The 22,738-nt window shown below is 40.7% G+C and overlaps 2 protein-coding genes across 4 annotated transcripts in view; one reads left to right on the forward strand and one right to left on the reverse strand.

Moving 5' to 3' along the window:
* Positions 1–220: 220 nt before the first annotated feature.
* On the reverse strand, positions 221–21,260 carry EMC3 (ER membrane protein complex subunit 3). The gene is made up of 8 exons (XM_027864104.1): positions 20,967–21,260; positions 11,995–12,052; positions 11,295–11,388; positions 10,704–10,808; positions 9,708–9,789; positions 8,986–9,065; positions 2,395–2,477; positions 221–1,461 (listed from the first exon to the last, which is right to left on the reverse strand). The coding sequence occupies exons 1-8, from the start codon at positions 21,119–21,121 to the stop codon at positions 1,333–1,335; spliced, it is 786 nt and encodes a 261-aa protein (XP_027719905.1). The 5' UTR covers positions 21,122–21,260; the 3' UTR covers positions 221–1,332.
* A 103-nt stretch (positions 21,261–21,363) lies between these two features.
* The window catches only part of FANCD2 (FA complementation group D2), a 60,268-nt gene continuing 58,893 nt past the window's right edge, over positions 21,364–22,738 (forward strand). For all 3 annotated transcript variants that reach the window (XM_027864027.1, XM_027864028.1, XM_027864029.1), the window contains exon 1: positions 21,364–21,415. The gene's annotated coding sequence lies outside the window, so the exon portion shown is untranslated. The remainder of the gene's footprint in view (positions 21,416–22,738) is intronic.

Genomic DNA, 22,738 nt, shown 5'->3' on the forward strand with positions numbered 1-22,738 from the left:
GCCAAGTCGACCTCCATCCTGTTCTGCCGTTGCCTGTGCCACCTGTGAGCTGATACAGCTGTGGCCCGAGTCGGCTGGACAAGATGATTTTTAAAGGTCCTTCTTGCTCTGAGGCCTTTCAGTATCTCATAACTAGCAATGATAATAACACCGCCCAGGCCAAAACTCATTTGGAGTCATGCACAAGCCTGTTAGGGAATAATTTCACAGATCAAAGAGAAAAGAGCTCAGTTTGTTTAATTTGTAGACATGGTTAGGTTTTGACTAGTTACAGTTCTCATCACATGAAGGGGTTCACCACGGTGTAAAAACAACACAAACTGCTTCCTCTATTACATTTAACCAAATAAAATGACCACTGCTCAGCCCATAATGTGTGTCTGGATAAAATGAAATCAGCAACTGCCCAGGTCACTATATCAAGCAGTAAATTGCTATTTATTTACAATAATCCCCAGGGAACAGAGTGGTTTGATCAAGAGTCATAATAGAGGGCACAGATTATAAATTTCCAAAAAGTTGGATTGCAATAAAATCCACTCAGCACTAGGAGAAGACTGACCATCACTGAAGCTGCCCTTGATGATTCAGAAGGCACATCAGAACAGGGGTGGAGGGGTGAGGGTGGGGGCATGGCATCACCATGGATACCAATTTTCACTGTAGATGTAGAAGGTGGGGCTGATTCCTTGACACATTCCAGAAACTGTGGCTTCCAGTAAGCTGCTGATCAGAACAATGGGGGTGGGGATCAGAAGACCTGGCCCCCCATCGTGGCTGCACAACCTGGGGAAAAAGTACCAAGTCCCTGTAGTCTATCCTGGCAAAATGGGGGCAATAGCTATTGCTGGCATGCCTGACCTCATAAGTACTTTGTAAACTGTAATGTGCCACAAAATGTGAGCTCTAGTCACTGGAGGACCAAAAGAAAAGACTTCAAAGTTCTTTGGACTCTAGAAAAAGATCAGCTGCACCTAATGTTATTTACTGAGAAATGGCACCTTTCTGGCAAATGTTCAATCTCGCTATTTGTTTATGCTCTCACTATCTGGCTTTCCCTTCTTACTGACTGCTATTACCAGAGATGTAAGCTGGAAAATAAGTTGTTTTTTAAAACAGTTCTCCCCTGCATCACGTGAAAGGCTTTACTTCTTGTGACTTCAAACAAAAATGGGAGACAAATTCAGACACAAACAGGCCCTACTTAGGTGTCCAGTCCATGCTCTTCTTTATTCTAAGCTTTTCAAACACAAACAAAAAAACTCTTTCGACTTCTTCGAACCCCAGCAGTACGCTGGAGATGCCAGTGTTGGTTTACTACCGCCTGAGCATTCAAAAAAGAGATGTCCGCAGCTCCTTTCTGAACATGCCTTCAAAGTGGAGATCCTGGGCCATTAGCTCTTCTTCAACATCATCTAGTGCCCACTGATGATCAGTGAGCTCCAAGGCTTCCCACTCGGTCTGTGAGGAAAGAACGTGTCAGGCACCAGGTCTGTGAGCTGAGCGAGCACAGCAGGACTGGGGAGGTGGTGGGCAGCGATGGGGGCAGGGAGCGGGGGAGGCGTCTGGAGGGCACGCCCTTTCTACTTAAATGGTATGGAGGCTCCTTTAAGGCCTCTGTGAAGGTTGTCTCAGCATAAGCTAAGCCAGAGTGCTGGCCCTACAAAAGAATGTATGATAAACCTCATTACACAAGACCTAAATAGTTTGACATTAATTAAACCAGAGAAAGAAAGATTTGCTAAGAAAACAGGATGAATTCTCTTTAAGTGCTTCTATGCAAACGGCCCTGCTAAAATACTTAAATTTACTGATTACAAATGAGTAATTTAGTGCTTAAAGCAGGTTCAGCAGAACCTTACTCAGTGTGAAAGTTATTAAAAGTCCTTTAAAAAGATAATTTTAGATTTCGATATTGGCCAGCCCTCTGGTTCACTTAGTGAGGTTTTACTGCAAATAGAAACAAAATTAAACAAGTTTAATAATTTAGGATGTGCCCTCTGCTACACAAATAATCTACAAAAATCTATTTTTTTTCTCTATACAATTCACCTCTTAAATCCATTTTATGCAGTCAATTAGAAGACTTGATCCTTAACCAGGCCTTCTGTATCAGAATGAATTTAATTTCGTAACTAGAATCAAACTTGGCCACAAACATACAAAATGAACACAAAGATATAAAGATGGATGTTCCCAATGCAAGAAGAGATGTTTAAATGGAAATTTTGTGTTCAGAATCATATAAACACACTAAGATCTCACTTTTTAAAAGGAATTCTGTGGCAGGTTTCTTTGAAAAGCAAAGAAGCTGTACGCATTACTGAACAACACAGGTATTGCTGTACACTTCGAAGCCCATCTTCTCCCTGCCCCAGAGGAATTCGTGACTACCTTAAAAGCTTTGTTGGTGTCTGCAGGCATGGCCATTGCTGCTCCTGTCATCTGCTCCTGCATCACTCGAGACTGGTCTGCAGCTGCAACAGAATGCATACAAACAAGACTAACTTAAGAGAACTAGTCCACCCTTTTCACTTTTCTAGGGCTTCTCAGGTGCCTCACCTGCAAAATGAGACACCCAGGCCCCTTCAAGCTCACAAAGGGCATGAGAGATGTAAACTCAACATGAAGGATCAACTCACATATGTGTGCGTTTATATGTGTATATGAAAGGTCAGTTGATATCTCGCCTCCCTTAAATACCAACTATGGCTCTCGGATTGCAGATAAGTCACCTGCACCAGTATCCATGCTGACCCAGTATGCCCTTGCCTGCTCTAGGAAGCTGAATGCGTGCTCTGCACGTAGGGCACTTTCTGGGAATGCCTCATAACTCCACACCTTGATCTTAGAATAAAGGTAAGAAACTGGTTACTGGGTGTTAGTTCTGTTGGGTCATGAAGACCCCCTGACTACTAGGTATTTACTGACTCAGGTATCTGGTCGGACCTCAAATCCTGATCTCAGGTGTTTAAGGAGAGAAGCTGCAGAAACTGACCTGATCATTGGCATTATAAAACCCTGCATACTCTGATCTCCAACAATTACATTCCATAATGGCTCTGAGCTCCTATGTGCCTATGTAGGGCTTTAGCCTGCCCTGTGGGGGCTGCCACGCTTATCCGAGCAGGGGCAGTCAGCACTGCTTAACTTCCATTGGGAAGCCTTGTGTATCTGACTATAACCACAGGAACTTATAGACATAGCATCAGGGCCTACAGAGCGTTAGGAGAAAAGCTTTTAAAACTAATATTAGAATACAACCTGAGAAGTCACAATCAGCATCCCCCTCTGCCCCCAACACACAGATATTTTTAAAAAGAGAGGCCCAAACATTCTTTGTTAAGTTATACACAAAATCAGCAAAGGAGCAGCTGCAGACTGAGTTTCAACCCCAGTCAGATATCACGGGGAGGGGTGTGTGAAAGAGAGTGAGGGATAGGCAAGAAAACAGGGAGAGAAGAGAGGGTCATGTGAGGGAACAGGGGGAAAGGATGGCCCTAGGTCTGGGGGAGAGGGAAGAAAAACTACTTAAACATGGAGGCTCTTGAGAGCTGTGATGGGTCTGCTCCCTCTGAAGGCAGGGAGTCTCATTAGAAGTCTCCTAGTAAAGACTAGATAACTAGGGCAGGAAAGGGAGACATGAGACACGGTGGCTTGTCTGGGGGAAAGAGAGATAGCAAATCTGCATTTTCTGATAAAAACATTTTGGTTACACTTATATCCTCTTGAAAGGAACTGTGCCTTATGCTTTAATTTAAAAATCTCTTGCTGAAGATGCCTCCCTCAGTTTCCCCATCTGGAAGAGGAGAGGGTCTGCTCCAGCTCTATAGCTATTTTCCTGAGACTACCCGGCCCAAGGTCCCCTCCCCCTTCGAATCCGCCACCTCCACAGCCTCACTCTGCATCTCCTGCTCCCTAGGCAGCCGATACCCCAAGGTGCTATCTCCAGCCATCTCCTCTTCTTTTTTTCTACACTCTGCCTCCTCATCTCCTGTGTTCCCATAGGCTCAAATTTCATCTCTATATAAATAATGCCCAAAGCTATAATTCTTGAACTCCAGTTTCATATTTTCAACTGCCTGCTAGACACCAGCCAGATATTGTATCTGCATTCCAACTCAACATGTCCCAAACAGAACAAATTCTCTCCCTGCCCTCACTCCCTCAATCAGGAGAAATATAACTTATTTCTTTGGTTAACTACAACTGTTGAGGGAATGATGTCTTCTTGGTAAACAAAAGGTAATCAATCTTCTGTTTAAACTTTTTTTCCTTTAACTCTTCTTAATGGAACTTTTTTTTCCCCAAATAGATCATTTATTTCCCTGCTTTAGTGAAAAGGGCACAAAGATCAGGATTTAATTTTTTCTTGATGGCTCAGGGTCATTATTATGAACATCCATTTTACTGTCCTAACACATGTCAGAGATATGGAACATTGGGCTGCAAACATACAGAGTTCAAAAGAGACCCTGGAACTTGCTCTACTGACCAGAAAGCAAATCGCTATCAGGTACATGGTTGTGTACCTTTAAAAAAAAAAAGAAGTATAACCCATAGCATCCTTCTAGGTAACAGAACAGTATGGGTTTTCTGCCAAACGAACTCTTAAATTAAAGGCTAAAGCAATTTTTTCCCTTCTTACCTTCCCTCAAAATCTACTCTTTTTTCCCCCGAAAAATAATGTCATCTGCCTCCTAAATGGCATCCAAAACCTTACCTCCGCTTCATCCAGTACTTAGTGGACTCATACATACTATGTGTGAAGCATGTACCATGTCAAGCACTGAGGGCAGAGGAAGGCAGAGGCTTTGCTCTCACAATGTTCACAGACTAATACCATCAGAAACAACAAACCCTGCTTCAGTCACCTTGTCTCAGTCTCCTCTTCTTTAATGTGACTGGTGTAGCATAAAGGAAGAATGCCCTGCCTCATTTCCTTTGTGTGTGCTCTCACTTTGGTGAAGGCCTACTCTGAAGCCCTCACACTCTTCTTCACGGAAAGGGGACCCTTAGGAAGGCATCAGATTGCTGCTTTCTCTCAGCCCTCCTTCATGTCTGACTTTGCCACTTTTCAAGAAAGGCCCACGGATCTGTGGACTGTATGTGCTCATACGGACCTTTTTGTCTTTTCAATAGTCATGGAGAAGAAAGGCCAGGGATAGGAGTGCTCTCTGACCTATTTCTTCACCGAAGAGCACTCTACAAAGAACTGGAGCAGCTGTCTTTTGGGAGTCTTGATAATACAGATGAGACAAATGTCTCAACTGAATTGACATATTCCTATTTATGCCCTTTAGCAGTACCACAGATACAGCAGGCACTACTCTAGGCTAACGAAGCAGGCCTGCCACCCAGCACTCGCTCTCCCAGGCCGCTGTAAAGAGCTGGGCTGGCCTCACCATGAGCGCCCTTCTGGGAACCTCTCATTCCTGCAGCTGTTGTTCCTGCTGTCTGTAGCTTTGCAAAACTATTTGTTCCTTTTACTATGAACTTATTTAGCAAATACAGACATTTCAACATATAAAGAACAAAAAAGAGGTTAGGAATATGAATGTAAAGTTCTGTCATAGACACTTTCTCTCAGGTGTACACTGAATTTAGCGAGGTAGTAACAAAGTTGCCTTGCTTGCTGGTGTCCCCTGAATTCTCCCTCTCCGGCCCCTCCCCATTTTCCAGCTTCTCCTCTCCGGCGCCCTCTCCTTTCTGTTCTCCCCCTTTCCTTAGCAGCCTCACTCTTGAAAAATGGGCATCTGTGAGGTGCTTCTTTGATAGCCTTTGCCAACTACATCCTGCTACCTCTGCACTTCCTGATTTTGGCTTTTATAAAAACTGAAGGGAAATTGGTCTATAATTTTCTTTCTCTGTTTTGACTCTTCCTGGGTTAGGTATCAACACCTTATTTGTATCATAAAAAGAATTTGGTAGGACTCCTTCTTTGCCTATTTTTCCAAATAGTTTATATAGGGGCAGCTAGGTGATGCAGTGGATACAGCTCTGGCCTTGGAGTCAGGGCGACCTGAGTTCAAATCCGGCATCAGACACTTGATACTTACTAGCTGTGTGACCCTGGGCAAGTCACTTAACCCCAAATGCCTCACCAAAAAGCAAAAAAAACCCAAAAAACAAAACAACCCAAAAAACAAATAGTTTATATAGTATTGGAATTAATTGTTCTATAAAGTCTGATAGAATGCACTTGTAAATCCATGTGGCCCTGGAGATTTTTTCCTAGGGAGTTCATTGATGGCTTGTTCAATTTCTTTTTCTAAAATGGTGTTAAGTATTTTATTTCCTCTTCCATTAATCTGGACAATTTATATGTTTGTAAATATCCATTCATTTCACCAAGATTGTCAAATTTATTGGCATACAGTTGGGTAAAATAGCTCCTAATTATTGTTTTAATTTCCTCTTTACTGGTGGTGAATTCACCCTTTTCATATTTGATGGTGGTAATTTGGTTTTCTTCTTTTTTTTTAATCAAATTAACCAAAGGTTTATCTATTTTATTGTTTTTTCTCATAAAACCAGCTCTTAGTTTTATTTATTAGTTCAATAGTTTTCTTAATTTCAATTTTATTAATCTCTCCTTTGGTTTTCAGAATTTCTAATTTGGTATTTAATTGGGGATTTTTAATTTGCTCTTTTTCTAGCTTTTTTTAATTGCATGCCCAATTCACTGATCTCCTCTTTCTTTATTTTATTCATGTAAGTACTGAGAGATATAAAACTTCCCCTAAGAACTGCTTTTGCTTGATCCTGTAAGTTTTGGTATGTTGTCTCATTATTGTCATTCTCTTGGAGGAAGTTATTGATTGTTTCTATGATTTGTTGTTTGACCCACTCATTCTTTAGGATTATATTATTTAGTTTCCAATTAATTTTTGGTCTATCTTTCCAAGGCTCTCTATTACACATAATTTTCATTGCATTGTGATCTGAAAAGGATGCATTTAATATTTCTCCCTTTCTGCATTGGATTGTGAGGTTTTTATACCCTAATACACGGTCAATTTTTGTGCAGGTGGCATGTACCACTGAGAAAAAGGTATATTCATTTCTATCCCCATTCAATTTTCCCCAGAGGTCTACCATACCTAACTTTTCTAAAATTCTATTCATCTTCTTAACTTCCTTCTTGTTTATTTTATGGTTAGATTTATCTAGTTTTGAGAGGGGGAAGTTGAAGTCCCCCACTGGCATAGCTTTGTTGTCTATTTCTTCCTGTAACTCCCTTAACTTCTCCTCTAAGAATCTGGATGCTATACCACCTGGTGCATGTCTGTTTAGTAATGATATTACTTCACTGTCTATGGCATTTTTTTAGCAGGATGTAGTTTCCTTCCTTATCTCCAACAATTTCCCACTGACTTCCAGGTATGTGGTCATGCCCGCTGGATGGCTGTAGGTTTATTGTGTGAAGAACTATAATATGAAGAAATAAAAAGGACATTCAAGAAAATGAAGCTGAGAAAATTGAATTGTCCCAAGTAAATAGTATATAAAGGAAATTCCATGTTGGAGGAGATACACAGGGACTGATTTTCAAGATCTTGAGGAAGAAGGATTCAAGAATGCAAAAGATTATGAACTCAAAAGACATTAGTGACTACAAACTCATATGCCTTCTTTCTTTTCCATAAAATCTTATTAGAATGGTCTTGATCCTCTTGATGAAAACCAGAAGAAAAAAGGCAAGTTTTTGCAGATGACTCCACAGCAGATCACATGTTCATGCAAATGACAAAGGGGTAGAAAATCTAAGACCTCACTGAATTTACTATCTGATTAAAATAAAAAGCTTTTGATTTGGCAGAGCAAAATACAACCTTAAAGGCTCTTTTCCAACAAGGTATCACCCTACATGCATGAGTCCCTGACAGATGCCAACACACATATAGATTTGTTCCACACAATCCTCTATTAATATTTAATGCAGAATAAAATGAAAACAAGCCTGCTGAAACTGTTTGCCATTGTCATGGAGAATGATGTATGCAGAGTCCAATGGAAGGATTCCCTAAAGAGCAAAGTTTTTGGACTGTTCATATTTGTAGAGGGCAAGTACATTGACCACATTAAATCCCAAAGGTCAAAACATGACCTTCCTTGATGAGATTCATCCACATAGGAAAAGCCAAGTGGATGAAAAACGCGTATCAGATTATGACATACAATCTGATAAAGGCAATTGAACTGTTTTGGACAGGTGCTATGGCCGGACAGTGGGCTGGGCCAACAATTGGCAAGGATGGATAGAGAAGGTTAGAATGAAATTCAGAAACTCCAGCACTTTTCATGACCCCAAGCTGCTCCCAACACCAAAAAACACCTTTTTAATATAAATGTCCTGCATAGTTCTCCAGACGATAAGTATGGTTTCAAATCTTGGAATATCATGATCTCCAAAAAATGAAAAATACAAGTAACCAAGGGCAATGGGAAGATGCATGGGTGCAAATGCCTACAGGTATCAACAATGATGCTTGTGGAAGTAGTAAATCAGACACCTATAACATGAATGAAAGGGAAGGAGGTCTCCAGGGTGTTGAGTGGAAAGATCCTCAATGCAGAACACACAGGATAAAATAGGGATGGATTGGGATCTGCATCAATGGAAGGACTACACACATTATGGAATCCTAGACTCATCAAAATATCACAAAAAAAGACTGCCAAGTGCTCTTCAGATCTTACTTTCTGATATTATTGTTCTGTTAGTGTGTGTTAAATGTCATTTTATTCCCTAAGTTCCAAGTATCTAACTTGTCCCCAAACACTGAATGCAATGTCTCTCTTATGCTTTACTGAAGTGACTGAAGAATGATTCAGAAAGATGAGTTGGTGGTGTAGAGGATGTACTGTTTGGCTGTGCTGTCCCATGAGAAAATGCACGTAGCTCTTTTGCCCCGATATGGATGACTTTCATTTCTTGAGTACAGTCAAAGAGTATTCATTTAGATAATGAGTAGTACTCACCATTGTCTTGGCCCAGAATCAGGGAATAAATGCTTCGCAGTCCAAACACATTGAGGAAGTACCAGGATGCAGAACTCACCCTAGCAAAACAGGATAAAACTGAAGATATCACATAAGGAATTATGTCTCCAATGCTCAAGGTAAATTAGACTGATGAAACTGTATCCATCAAAATTTTTCTAATAAGGAAGGAAGGGCTGAGATTTGGGCAGCTTTTATAGACATGCTCATTAGCATCAAAATTAAATAAGACAGGCATTATACAAAAAACAGTAACCTTACAAATAGTTACTCACTGTAGGCAAGTAGTATTTGCATTTTAACAGGAAAAAAGACTTAAGCCAAAGAAATGAGTGATCATGGTGGCATCTCAGGCAATCAGGAAGAGGATAAGGAATTTGGGTAAAGGAGGAGGGTTTCCCCAAAACTGCTGACATCACATTTAACACTCTTCTTCTTATTTATAAGGCTGACACTATACTTTCTCTTCCTGCATTGTGCTACCTTTGAGGGTTTGGTACTAGGGAGGCACAACAACAATTCCTCGAGTAACTTGCTGGAAGTGAAGCAAGATTATCATATAATCTTATGAAAGCTTTAAAAGCATTGTGGGAGCTTTGGATGATCCAACACTGAAAGACTATCTCAGTGAACTCCAAAAATCAGAATCTCTTTTCCCTTACACACATTAAGTTCGGAGTTGAGTAAAAGAATGCTCTTACCAGGATGCATCTAAAGTGAGCAATTCAATTCCTTGCTGTAGCATGGGTTTAAATCGGAGGGTCAGAGGAAATGGAACCTTTGCTGTGAGAAAGAAAGAAAAAAGCTCACCAAAACTTCCCAACGTATTTTTAGAAAGGTTTAAGTGTTATTGTGCACAATCTTCTCCTTGAGGATATGTGAAAAATCTTCAACACATGTTTCCTTGTGAAAATGAATTTTTAAAGGCTTTTTGTAACTATTTCTAGAAGATAACAATGTCATTCAGTTAAATCAGGTTCTCTTAAGAGTAGTTATTATCTCCCTTTGGCAGCAGGGCCTAGGATTTCAACTGTGAACCAAAGACTGAAATGGACTTCACTAATCAGTTGAATTTGAAAACTGAACAGACTTCTTTTTTTTTTTTTTAACAGAACTGAGAACAGTGAAAAGTTTTTTTAAAAAACAGTAAACTAGTTTAAACCAGAAACAACTTACATATTTTCTATTGGCCTGGAACATCAAAATATTCTTTGAACCAAACAGATATTTCATTTGGTTTGAATCCCTGTTGAGAAGATAGTCACAAAGAGAATAAAACTAAACTAGCTTCCACATCATAAATGAGGCATTGGTCTAGGGTGAACTAGTAAAATTATTGTAGTTTAAAAGATGATCTTGAAAAACATTATTAAAATCTATCGATGGAACAGATTACATGGACCTTTACCGGTCCTAACAGCATTTATATTTTTCTAAACAAGGAAAAAAGTAAGGTGGTATAGTGAGAAGAACACCAGCTATGGGGTCAGAAAGTCTGTATTCCAATCCCACCTATGCTACTTACTACTTGCCAGGTATTGCTTAAGTCACTTCCTGTCTCTGGGACTCAGTTTCCTTATCTGTAAAATGAGGGAGCTGAACTAGATGATAGCTAAGGTCCTTTCCAGCTCTTAATCCAATGAACTAAAAAGAGGTAATAGAATTAATTAACACAGCATTCTATGACAGACACTCACTTGTTACAAATCCTGAGAAAGTCATGTTGATCCATCCACCAATAAGAATCATAGGAAGTACATTTGTTACATTTCCTTTCATCATGTCTGTGAGCATGGTAGGATCTAAGAATTAAACAAAAGAACCAATCACTTATCTCTTTTTTTCCCAGTGGATTCTTGATTGTTCCCTAAATGAATATTTAATATTAACTAATGCCTCACATAAGATATTATTACAAAGGTTATAAATAACTGGTTATCTTTGGCTAAAGAAATTAATACAGTAAAAGAAAAGGCGGTCAGCATAAAGTAACTTATTCAAATCTCCTTTAAATATCTGTTCAGTTTATTCTCAGAGCAACAAGACTTCACAGACATTTAAGAAACTGAAAAGAGTAGACATATTAGACAATTTCTAGTAAGTAATGCAGCATAAGAATGAAAAGGGGATGCCTGAATAGGTAGTGAGTTTCCTCTCACCAAGCAAAGGCTGGATGAATGAATGTTGGTCAGTCTTTTCCAATAATAAATTCTATGAGACTCTTTCAGAATTTTAAAACTCCCTGCCTCCCACCATTTATTTAAAGTGGAAGAAAGCTAATAAAATACCTGTCATAGGAGATGGAGGCACCACCTTCCTCTTCGTTTTTTTGAAAAATCCATCCTCAGGGTTGTTGAAATAATACTTTCGTGTCAAGAAAGACTAAAAATAAAACGGACATTTAAAAAACAAAATTCAGACACAAAATTACTAAATATAGATATGCTCTAAAAAGGTTATTATCATAATTATGATTACATGCTACATATTTTGCTAACTCTTTCGCCAAAATGTCCACTTTTCAAAAAAAAAAAAAAGGAGTGCTGACCTCCCCCTCCTTTTTTTAAGGGGTGAGGGACTATGGGTATGGAATATCATATATACTGTTAGACTTAGTTGATATGTTGGTTGATACTGTTGAACTATTTTCCCTTTTCTTTTTCTTAATTTTTTATCATAAGATACAGCTTTCTGGATTAGGAATGGGGAAATAATACACTTCGAAATAAAGGTGGTGTTGAAAACAAGAATTAGCAAAAAATAAAGTGATAGTGACCAAACTTTTTTTTTAAAGTGCACTAATCTTGGAGTGTTCATATTACTCAGCAACCAACCTGCTATCCTGGAAATCTCATTTTAAAATGAGTTTCCTAAGAAAGACACTCAAAGCAAGCAACAGGAAGCCATCAACTTTTCCATTTAGATACTCACAACCAGTAACTACCAATCAGTCTAGTCAGAGAGATGCCAACAAAAATGATTAAGTACCTGTTTGGGAATGTATTTTCCATTTTCCCTGAGGACTCTACTTCGAATTAAGACTTGACTGGAAAAAAAAAAAACACAAGACAATGAAATTATTAGAATGAAATACTGGAAAACACTATAGATATAGCTGTAAAATCCTCCCAAACACAAGCTAGGTCCAATGGCTTTGCAGGGAAAGGAAGGGAAGGGAAAAAAAAGGAAAGGAATAAACATTTATAGAGAACCTCCTATGTGCCAGGCACTGTGCTAAGTTCTTTGCAAATACTTTATTTGATCCTCACAACAATCCTACAAGGTAAGTATTGTTATCCTCATTTTACAATTGAGAAAACGGAGTCAAATATAGGTTAAAGACTTGCCCCGGGTCACACAGCTAGTAAGTACCTGAGGCCAAATAACTCAGGTCTTCCTGACTCCAGGCCTAGCGATCTGTTCACTGTGCCACCTAGCTGCCCCAACAAGGAAATATCAAAACACAGATGTTTATACAAAATCAATACTATTGCATATTCAATCCAATAAACTACTTGTAAGATTGGTTTTCAAAGTACAAAGAATTGTCTCCCTACCCTCCCACCCTCCATTCCGAGGCAGTTATATTACAAATCAAGATTTCTAAGGAAGACAGATGAGGACATTTTCCCAGGTTTTCTATTACCTTTAAGTGGGGGAAAAGATAAATTTTTTTTCCTCTGAATGGAAAGAACAGTCAGTCACTGCTCGGAATATGGGGGGAAGTTTTTGAACAGCCCTACGGATAAATGCCTACAGATCTTAAAAGCTTTTCCTTGTTTCAAAGATATACTACTATGGCAAACCATACATGGAAATTCTAACAGGATCCATTTTATTTTCCCATTCTTCCTGTTAAGAGAAACATGATATTCTTCAGTATCTCAGGGATGTATCAACAAGGACAACCATAATGTCTTCCAGGAAGAAGCACTAAGAGCGGTAGTACAAAGAACAGCAGTCATCCACAAGATGCAAGAACCAAATAGAATAGGGCCTCAATAATTCAATTCTAACTTGAAAGGTTTCTAAAATACAATCAAGGGAGAATAAAATCTCAATTAATAAGAACCCCCATTTAAGCACCGAATGTATCAAGCCCCCAAGTATCTGACAGACACAAATCATAAAAACTACCTATCAATTGCTTAGTTCTCCCACCTCTGCTTTGGTTGGTCTCCTTTACTGTCCCTTCTACAAACAATTGCTCTGCCTCTCTGATGACTTAGTTCGTTATCTCCTTCTTGACGCTTCTCCCACCCCCACCCCCAACACCTCTTCCCGTTCTCTACGTCTATTATTTATGCTTTTGCCCATTTTAAGATCTCACTTGTTCCATGAAGCTTTGCTGGGACTCTAAATTACAAATAGTATATTATATACAATTCTGCTCTCAAAGTACATGGAAGAGACAATTAATTATATTAGTAGTAGTAGTTTTGATAATGGCTGCCCCTGGCTTCTCAAGGGCTACGCCCGTGAAACTCCAGCTCTGGCAGGTTCAATGGAAAGGCTTTAAGAGCAACCCAGGTTAGGGATCACGAGTCTGAGCAGGCTAAATTCAGAGACCCATTGTGAGGCTGGCCAGAATGAGGAATCTTTCCTCTAGGGACTCTCATAGACAATTATAGAAAAATTGTGATTTGCATTAGATGGAAGATCCACACTGATAAAATTCGAAATGCTTCAAATCTTTGAAGCATTGATATTAAAAATATTAAACTGTTTTTGTTTACAAATTATTTCATGTATGTTGTTTCAAGTAAATTGAACACTCCTTACAGATGTACTGCCTACTCATGTCTCATACTTACTTTCTGTACTCTATAACATCTAGTAAAATGCTATTTACATGTGTGCCAGGCAGGTCAAATCAAAACTACAACCTTGACTACTAGCCCAAAGAATATAGCCTGGGACCTTAAGCCTAAGAGCACAGGGAACAGGACACACCCAACACCCCCCCCCCACCCCCCACCCCCATCACCGCCAGAACTGCTTCCAGCCTGGTCCTAGAAGCTGTCATGGAGGAGGGCAACACCAACTGTCACCAATAGCCAGGAAGCCCAAGAGCCTCAGGAACAGCACCTCTCTCCTCCAAACCAGGGTTCCTTTTAGCCCAGCCTTCAATACCAGAATCCAGGGAAGAGGCAACCTGGCAACTGTGTCTGCCAGTGCACCTACAAAGTTCTCATCACCAAAGTCCTCGGCACTGCCAAGTGGTTCGGTGGTTTTATTAATGGAAATGACATTTAAAAGCTGCATCCCTATCTGCTTTTCTGCTGTATCCCTAAGGACCAGAAGGCTTTTCCATATGACTTGCAGTTGAATCCTCCTCTACAAGCTATCCCCCTCTACCAGAATGAGCTCCTTGAGAGCTTTCTGCTTGTATACCTGGTGCTCAGCACACTGTTTTGAACAAAGTAAGTACTTAATAAGCGTTCTTTCATTTATTAGTTTGTATAATAGATGCATGGCAGAGGGGATAACAGAGTATTGAACCTGAAGGTGGGAAGAGCTGGCTTAAACCCAGCCTCAACTACCTGCACGTGATGTGACCATGGCCAAGGAGTCACAAACCCTGGGCTTGTAGTTTTTTCACTTGTAAAATAGGGACCATAACACCTATTTCACAGAGTGGTTTTGAAGCTCAAAGGAGATAATGTATATGAGTGATTTACAAATTTTAAAGTACTATAGAAATGTGAGCTGTTACTATTATTATCTTTTTAGCCCTCTGCACTTCTTTTGCCTATAATCTATATATGCTGTTTCTACCTAGACTACCATCATTGGGCCAGCTAGAAACCTTGGAGCTTTACCCTTCCTTCAGTATCAACTTGATCATCAAAGTCCAGATCTTTCTTTCTCTAAAAAGCCTTTCCTTTCTTTTTGCATTCATCAGCAGATTCCCCACAAAAGACTCTCCCAGATTCCCCACAGTGTCAAGCTCAACCGCCTCTGCTGGGCTTCTACAATTGCCCAAGACAAACTCCATCCTCCCTCTGGCTGCTCTTCCTGTCCCCTGTACGAGCTGTACTTGTTTTGTCTCTGTGCCTTCCTTTGCCTGGGTTATTTTCTCTGCTTGGAATCCAAGCTTTCCCTTCTACCGGTCCTAATGCTATTCCTCCTCCTGGCATTCTACACTCCTCCAACTTCTCCATCCAGTTTTTTAGTTGACTGGGGTTCACACCGAGCTTTCCCTTCTCTGAACTCTTCCTGCACTTCTAATCAGTACAAGGTAGTGTAGCCTTAATTGCTCTCTGATTACTGCACATCTGTGAGTCTGGTCTCCCTTGCCAGTTGGTAATCTCAAGAACCAGGGCCAACCTTCTACTTCTTTTGCATCTTCAACAATGCTGGGAGCAAAAAAAAAAAAAAAGGTTCAAAACCTACTGATTAATTTGAAGGTCAAAATATTTAACTTTTTCAGTTACTTATATTGTAAGCAGTTAAAGACAGATCCTCATTTGCAGCACTGAAGCTACTGCTCTTCCCTCTTAATTTAAATATTAACAATATTATCCACAAGGGCTAATACAGATTAATTTCCAAAGATAAACATTTTTTTTTTTGCCCTGCAACGCAGAGCCACAGACATTTAATGTCACCTTGGAAATTAAAATAAACTGGGATAGAAATAGGTTATAGAAGTGGTGGTTGTGGGGGAAATGGTATCAGATAAGCATCCCTGCACTCTTGAAACTCATTAATCTTGGCATTTCAGCACTTAGGACAAGATTCTGCACAGTAATGCTTGAATGTCTGCTGAAAGACAAGTTAAAGTGAAGCTTGAAGAAGGCAGGTGGAAGTAGAAGAGAGTTAATGCACATACACACAGGGTCAGGTCTTTTAAATTTATTAGCATACATTATAACAAATAGAATTTTCCTGATAACAGGAGACCTAAATTATGACCAAGTTTGACAAAGTATGTCCTATGACTTTTTTTTTATCATAGTAACTGTCATTTTCTAGATATATATTGTAGATTCCCTAATAATAATTCTAGAGGATGTGGAACTTCCATGAGTAAAAAATAAGCAAGACTGCATTTATAAATCTATCCTTTCCCTCATCATTGGTAGCCTGTGCATGTTTTTGTTAGCCAACTTTGCCTCCTGTGTCACAATCTCCAGTTCACTCTTGTGACAATGCCTTTGGCAATAACATCTAAACTTGTGTGTGATGGGGAGGAGAGATTTTTCTTTTCACCAAGTATGGTCAGGTACAAAGTGGCCCTAAATTCAGAATGTCACACGATTCTTCTTGACACACAAACCTAATCTAATAAATCACTTGTACTAGGTGGTGTTTGAGTAATGACAACCTTAACAAAGCAGACTTTGGTAACCATTCTCTTCCGAGTCTTCTCCTTTCCTGTACAAATGTACTTTAAGATTTCTGTTTTTCCCTGGGCATGGACAATTGGCAAAAGTACTTCCCATTTCCCAGCTTTTTTCTTTTTGTTCTTGTTAAGTCATGTTAGAAAGATTTTGGCTCAAGATTGTCCCTTTTTGCCCAGCAGACATGCAGGACAGACAGGAAAACTCCTGAGGGAGTTCTCATCATTCTTCATTTGAAATGTCTCTTTTCTGAATTTTCATAACTTTTTTTTAAGCATCAGCCTGTTTAAGCCTGCCCTCTGGACCAATCATTTTCTTTGCCTTTTTTTTTTTTAAATAGAATTTTCATGAGCCTCTCTGTTTTCTTTATTTCTCTCGTATGACGGTAATAGAAACGGCAACCAAACCACTAATGCTATTCCCTAGCACGCTGTAAACAGCATGTTGTTGTATAGCATGTGTAGTCTGAAGTCTCTGCTATCAGTGACCTGATTCCATGAAACCCAAGAAAGAAAAAAAAATCTCCCCTATTCCATCTCTCAGAGCTTTCCCATGCATCTCCAAATCACTTCTTTTTTTCTTCTAAGATTCAACCCAACTCCCCTTAGCCTAATAGGAGTGGACTAGATGACTTTTCAGGCCTCTTTTAGACTACTTCTATGATCCTAAGTTCCCTGCTCTGCAAGCACATATACACATACAAACATACATACACACACACATACACACTAAATATATATATCTATATATATATACATAGTCACACACACATATAAAAGTAAAGTGGCTTGCCAGTCTCTTTTTCATTTAACATCAGATTCATTTCACATGTGAACCAATGAAATTTTGACTTCAACACAAGACCTAGAACATTAAGATGAACGTGTGGACAACTCTAAAAGAAGATGTATAGTAAAAGTAGTAAGAACAAACATAACACTATATTTTATGGTTCCATTAATATTGGTTACATAATTACTGATGAACTCATAGGGGGTCATAGAAACAAGAAATACATTTTTAAAAAATCTGAAGACAGAAAATTATCATACCCCCAATGGTGATGAAATTTCTGTCTGTTATGGTCTATCATATAGTCATCTATCCCCAGAATTAAGCTGGACATTTTAAAAAAGTTCGTATCTAGGGGCAGCTAGGTGGTACAGTGGAAAGAGCACCAGCCCGGGAGTCGGAGGACCTGAGTTCAAATCCGGCCTCAGCCACATACCGCTTACTAGCTGTGTGACCCTGGGCAAGTCACTTAAACCCACTGCCTCGCCAAAAAAAAAAAAAAAAAAAAAAGTTCATATCTGAAGGACTCAAGGCTATGGAATTCAAACAGGCCATGAAAAGACATTAATTGAAAAAGTATTCTTTTCATAGCACAGAGAGTAAGACAGACAGAAACAGTCTTCATTACTGGCTAAAAATAAACCTACATTGTCTTGGGGCTATGGACACAATACACCTCATTCTTAAAATTGCACAATTTTTTTTGAAACTTTTCACCAAATTTAGAACAAGATACAATCTTAACTGCTCTCCAACCCACTGCAGCTCAGTGATGATCACAAGCCAGATGATCTTTTTTTCATTAACATCCAAAACAAAAATGTCTTCTTAGCAATGTAACTAATTAAAACTAATTATTCCAACTGGTGAAAAAAATAGTACTCCTGCAATTTCTGCCCCCAAACCCTTTTTCTGCCATTTTCTCCAATATAGCCTCTGGACTTATTTTTGAGCTCAAATCCATCCCTTCTCCAAACTTCTCTGTTTTTGTTGAGAACACTAATATCCTTCCTGTCACTCAGGTTCAGAACCTTTCAATCATCCTTGATTTTCCCTGTTCCCTTACTATCCACATCCAAACAGTTGCCAAGTCTTGTAGATTCCACAAAGTTTCTTGCACCTAGTCACACAGCCTCCATCTTAAGTCAGCCCAAGCATTACTTCTTGCTGGGACTATTCCAAGGCCTCCTGGTTTGTCTCCCTCCTCCAGTCCTGCCTATCTTCAATCCACCATCCATACAACTATCAAATTAATATTTCTAAAAAGCAGATTTGACTATCATTCCTCTACTCAAAAATCTCAAGTAACCTCCTTTTGCCTCTAAAACAAAATAAAAAATCTCACTATGGCAATTCAAGCCTTCCATAATTTGGCTACCACCTACCTTTTCAGTCTTATTTCATATTATATCCTTTCACACGCTCCATTCCAGTGGAATTGAGCTGTAAGCAGTTCCCCAGACATGCTAGTTCATCTCCTACCTCCACCATGGAAGAAGTGGTCCCCCAGTGCCTGTAACACATTTCTTCCTCAATTCTCCTACACAAAATCCTAGCTTCCTTTGAGACACAGCTCGGGTGCCACTTTTCCTGATCCCCCCAGTTGTTAATACTTTCTCTCCCTTCTGAAGTTATTCAGTATTTACAATACAAGTAGTATTCCCTCCCCTTCCCCATAAATGTAAGCTCCCTGAGGGCAGGAACTGTTTCATTTTTGTCTTTGAATCCCCAGGACCCAGAGGAGTGCTTAGCATATAATAAGTCTAATAAATGTTTGTTGAATTCGTGGTTTAATCTTTTCTCCCTGTCCCTTTCATACTTTTCACCAAGTAAGAGCCTCTGTGGGTTACAACTGGGCACTAGAATTAGTATGCTGTGGACTTCAATGTTTTCCCAGGGGCTGGGATGAGTCAACAGGGATGAGACCATAATACAGGTCTGGCCTAAGGGTAACTGTGGGAAGGATTTCTTAACACTCTTTACTTCTGCCCCCTCCCCTTCCCAGACACAAGGGCACTCTGAGCCAAAAGAGGCTAGGATGTGATGATGGGGAATGCAACAACAACAAAAAACAAAACACCCTGACTAAAATATCCCTATAAGTTAAGGAATACAGGCTCCTAGCTTGTATTCATAGGCCTCTCTTAATCACTTAGGTTTTATCTAGAAGTAGTTACAATTTAGATCTTCCTTTCAAAACCAGTTCAACTGACACCCAACCACATGGCGAAGCTATTTTAACTTCATGTTCCTAATGTAACTATTTCTGGTAATGGCATGTAAGCAGATAAGGCCACAGTGGTCCCAACCAGGTTGCTCCAGAAACCACAGGGTCATAAAAAGTGTGAGTTAGCCCAAACTTTAGAGATCATCTGATCAAACACCTCTCTTACAGATGTTGCAATTTACACTCACAAAGGTCAAGTGACATAAGTGACTTTCACAAAGTCACATTGAATTAGTGGTAGAGACTACAGAAAAAGAGTACAAATATATGTTGTTCAGTTGTGTTTGACTTTTTGTGGTCTTATTATTGGGTTTTCTCAGCAAAGATACTGGAGTGCTCTGCCATTTCCTTCTCCAGTGGATTAAGACAAATAGAAGTTAAGTGATTTACCTAGGGTTACATAACTAGTAAGTGTCTGAGGCTGCATTTGAATTCAGGTCTTCCTAACTGCAGGCCCAGCACTCTAAGCACTGAGCCACCCTAGCTGCACTCCCCCCCCATTTTGTCTTAAAATTTACAAAGCACTTTCTCACAACAACACCGTGAGGTAATGCATCTCAAGTGCTCAAACTTTTTTTCAAATATATGCAATTTAACAAGTGTTTGTTGAGTGTTTACTATAAGCCAGACACTACACAATTCAATATATAAATGCAAAATTGAAGAAACTAAGGCTCAAATAGGTTAAATACCCATTGTTACCCAGCTAGTAAGTAAGTGTAAGGACCAGTATTTGAACTCAGGTCTCCTGACTCCAAGTTTGGGAGTCTTTGTACTCTATCATACCACTTTACTTTTTACCAAAATTTTTTTCTCTTCTGTTTATGTTGAGCTGAACTTTTATGTCAGCTGAGCAAGCCTGCTTGTGGCTACCTGGGACCTAACTTGGTGGCCAGAAGGGTCAACAGAAGTCCATTTTGAGTTTTCCTACCTAGTTTTTCTACTTCTCTCCGGTCCTCCATTTTGACAACTACAAAATGAGGAAAGATATTCAGACTTATCAAAGCCCAAGTAGTGCCCAACCACGTAAAAATGTAACTGGGAAATGTTTAACAACATACATAAAAACACAACATAGATAATATTAACATCTAGTGTTCTAAGCCAATATACAGCTGCCAGGACTAGATGATCCTTCCAGTTCCAAATCTCAGGAATTTATGAACTTCGTTGGCTAAATCCTTTTCCTCCTCCGGTCTCTGGAATTCTCTCCCTCCCTCCGAGCTTCCTTCAAGTCTCAGCTAAAATTCCACCTTCTACAAGAAGACTTTCCTGATCCCCCTCAATGCCAGAGCCTTCTCTCTGTTGAGCATCCCTTCCCATGTCTTGTTTGCACCTCATTGTTTGCATGTTGTCTCCCCCACCAGATTGTGAGCTCCTGGAGGGCAGGGCTGCCTTTCTTAGTATGGCCAGCGCTTGGCACACAGCAAGTGCTTAATCAATGCTTGTCGACTCACCTCTAACCTTCTCTGTCAAAATGAAGGGGGGTTGGCGGGGTGGGCCGGGGGACAGTCTGGGGCCCAAGATTTGGAGCCACAAGGGCCCCTGGAGGGTTTTTACAGAGAGGGCCACTGAGGCCCGGCGGGGCTCCTCACCTGTCGGACACCTGCTCCTGGGTGAGCTTCTTATCGCTCTGCAGTAGGATGGACACGTAGTGGCGGATCATGCCCACGAAGAAGGTGATGAAGACGATGGGCAGGACCACCCAGAGGCGGATGTTGGAGTCCAGCAGCAACTCGGGCTCCGCCATCGTGGACTGCGAGGCTGGGGAGGGATGCCCGCGGGGGACTCCGGCCGCTTCCTAGCCTCCTTCCCCGCAAGGACCCTGAGGGCGAACAACCGCGACCTCGCCTCGGCTGCCTCACCACTCCGGGCTCCTTCCGCCGGCCCGCTCCCCTACCCTCCCCTTAGAGCCCCCGGGGCCGCGTTCAGGCCTCAGTGCCGGCGCCCGCTGATGACGTCAAGGGCCGCCGGAAAGGCCTGCCCCTTCCGGTGACGGCTTCGGGCGGGAAAGTCGAGCGGGGTGGAATCCGGAGCCGGGCGGGTGAGTGAGCGGGGCCGCCCGACGCCCCTGGCCCCTGGCCCTGGCCGAGCAGCCCCGGCCGTTCCCGTGGAGGCGGCGGCGGCGGCGGAGACCTCCAGGGTCGACCCTCCCCACTCTCGGGCCCGGGGCTGGGGGAGCAGTAGCCGGCTGCGGGAGAGGAGCGCTCCCCGGGCCGCTGGTGGGGGGGCGGGGCGGCCTGGAACAAGCCCCGGCCTGAGCCTTCTCACCTGCAGCCCCCACGTCCTTGAGCCTGGCCGCAACCCAAGGACCTGGGTTCAGCTCTCCCACCTCCAGCTGCTAGTGCCCCTCACCCCCATCCCCTTATTAATAATACCTGGCATTTACCTAATAACAAAGGGCAACATTTTTAGGTCGACTACCGTGTGCCAGGCATTGTGCAAAGCGCTTTAAGTCGGAGGTATAGGCTTTTATTATCCCCATTTTACAGATGAGGAAACTGAAGCCGAGAGAGGTTACGGGACTTGATTTGGGTAACGTTAAGTGTCTGAGGCAGAATTTGAACTCAGATCCAACAGACTTCAGACCGTGCTCTCTTTGCGCTGTGCCATCTAGCTGTCTCTGCTATCTATTTTGTATGTAAGATCTCGATTCCAGATTAGTGTATTGATAATCGCTGTATTTTTTAAATCAATCATTAACCTTTTGCACCTATTTTTGGTAAGCTGATCTTTTGCTTAATGAGTGAATGAAGCATTAAGCATTTATTATATGCTAAGTGCTGGGGATATAATAGAAAAGTAAGGCAGTCATGTATGTAACATAGTACTTATATAGGTACATGTCTTCCCCTGGCTAGACTATAAGCTGCTTAAGTACAGGCTCTGTTTTCTATTGTTACTTTATATTTCCAGCGACTAGCACAGCACCAGGCACATAGATGAAATAAGTAATTATGGTTTGATTGAGCTTTATGTGGTTTAAAACTGCACTAAGACTTGGGAAGATAGATAGAAGATATAGATAGATACATACATACAGATATACACATATACATTCATATACATATATACACGTACATACAGAATACACATATATACATAACTATATAAATATATTCCCCTTGTATTCACGGAACATAAGATTTTTGAGAATGAAACTATGTATCTTTCTTTGTACACACATGTGCAACATAGTCTCAGTTCTCAAAAATCTTATATACTGTGAATATCTTAGAGTTAATTGACGGCCAACTTAAAGCAAGAATATGATATGCCAAATAGATGGGGAATAATGAATTACTAGATGGCTCAGTGGATAGAGTGCTGGGCCTGGAGTTAAGATCTGAGTTCAAATATGGCTTCA

This window comes from Vombatus ursinus, unplaced genomic scaffold (assembly GCF_900497805.2).
Source record: "Vombatus ursinus unplaced genomic scaffold, bare-nosed wombat genome assembly UNPS02014773.1, whole genome shotgun sequence".
NCBI lineage: Eukaryota > Metazoa > Chordata > Mammalia > Diprotodontia > Vombatidae > Vombatus > Vombatus ursinus.

Coding starts and splice junctions, on each gene's coding strand:
- EMC3 (XM_027864104.1), bottom strand. CDS start 21,121: ATGGCGGAGCCCGAGTTGCTGCTGGACTCCAACATCCGCCTCTGGGTG. Junction 11,389..11,994: donor GAAAATACATTCCCAAACAG/GTACTTAATCAT, acceptor TTTTATTTTTAG/TCTTTCTTGACACGAAAGTA. Junction 9,790..10,703: donor TTTCTCAGGATTTGTAACAA/GTGAGTGTCTGT, acceptor TCTTTCTCACAG/CAAAGGTTCCATTTCCTCTG.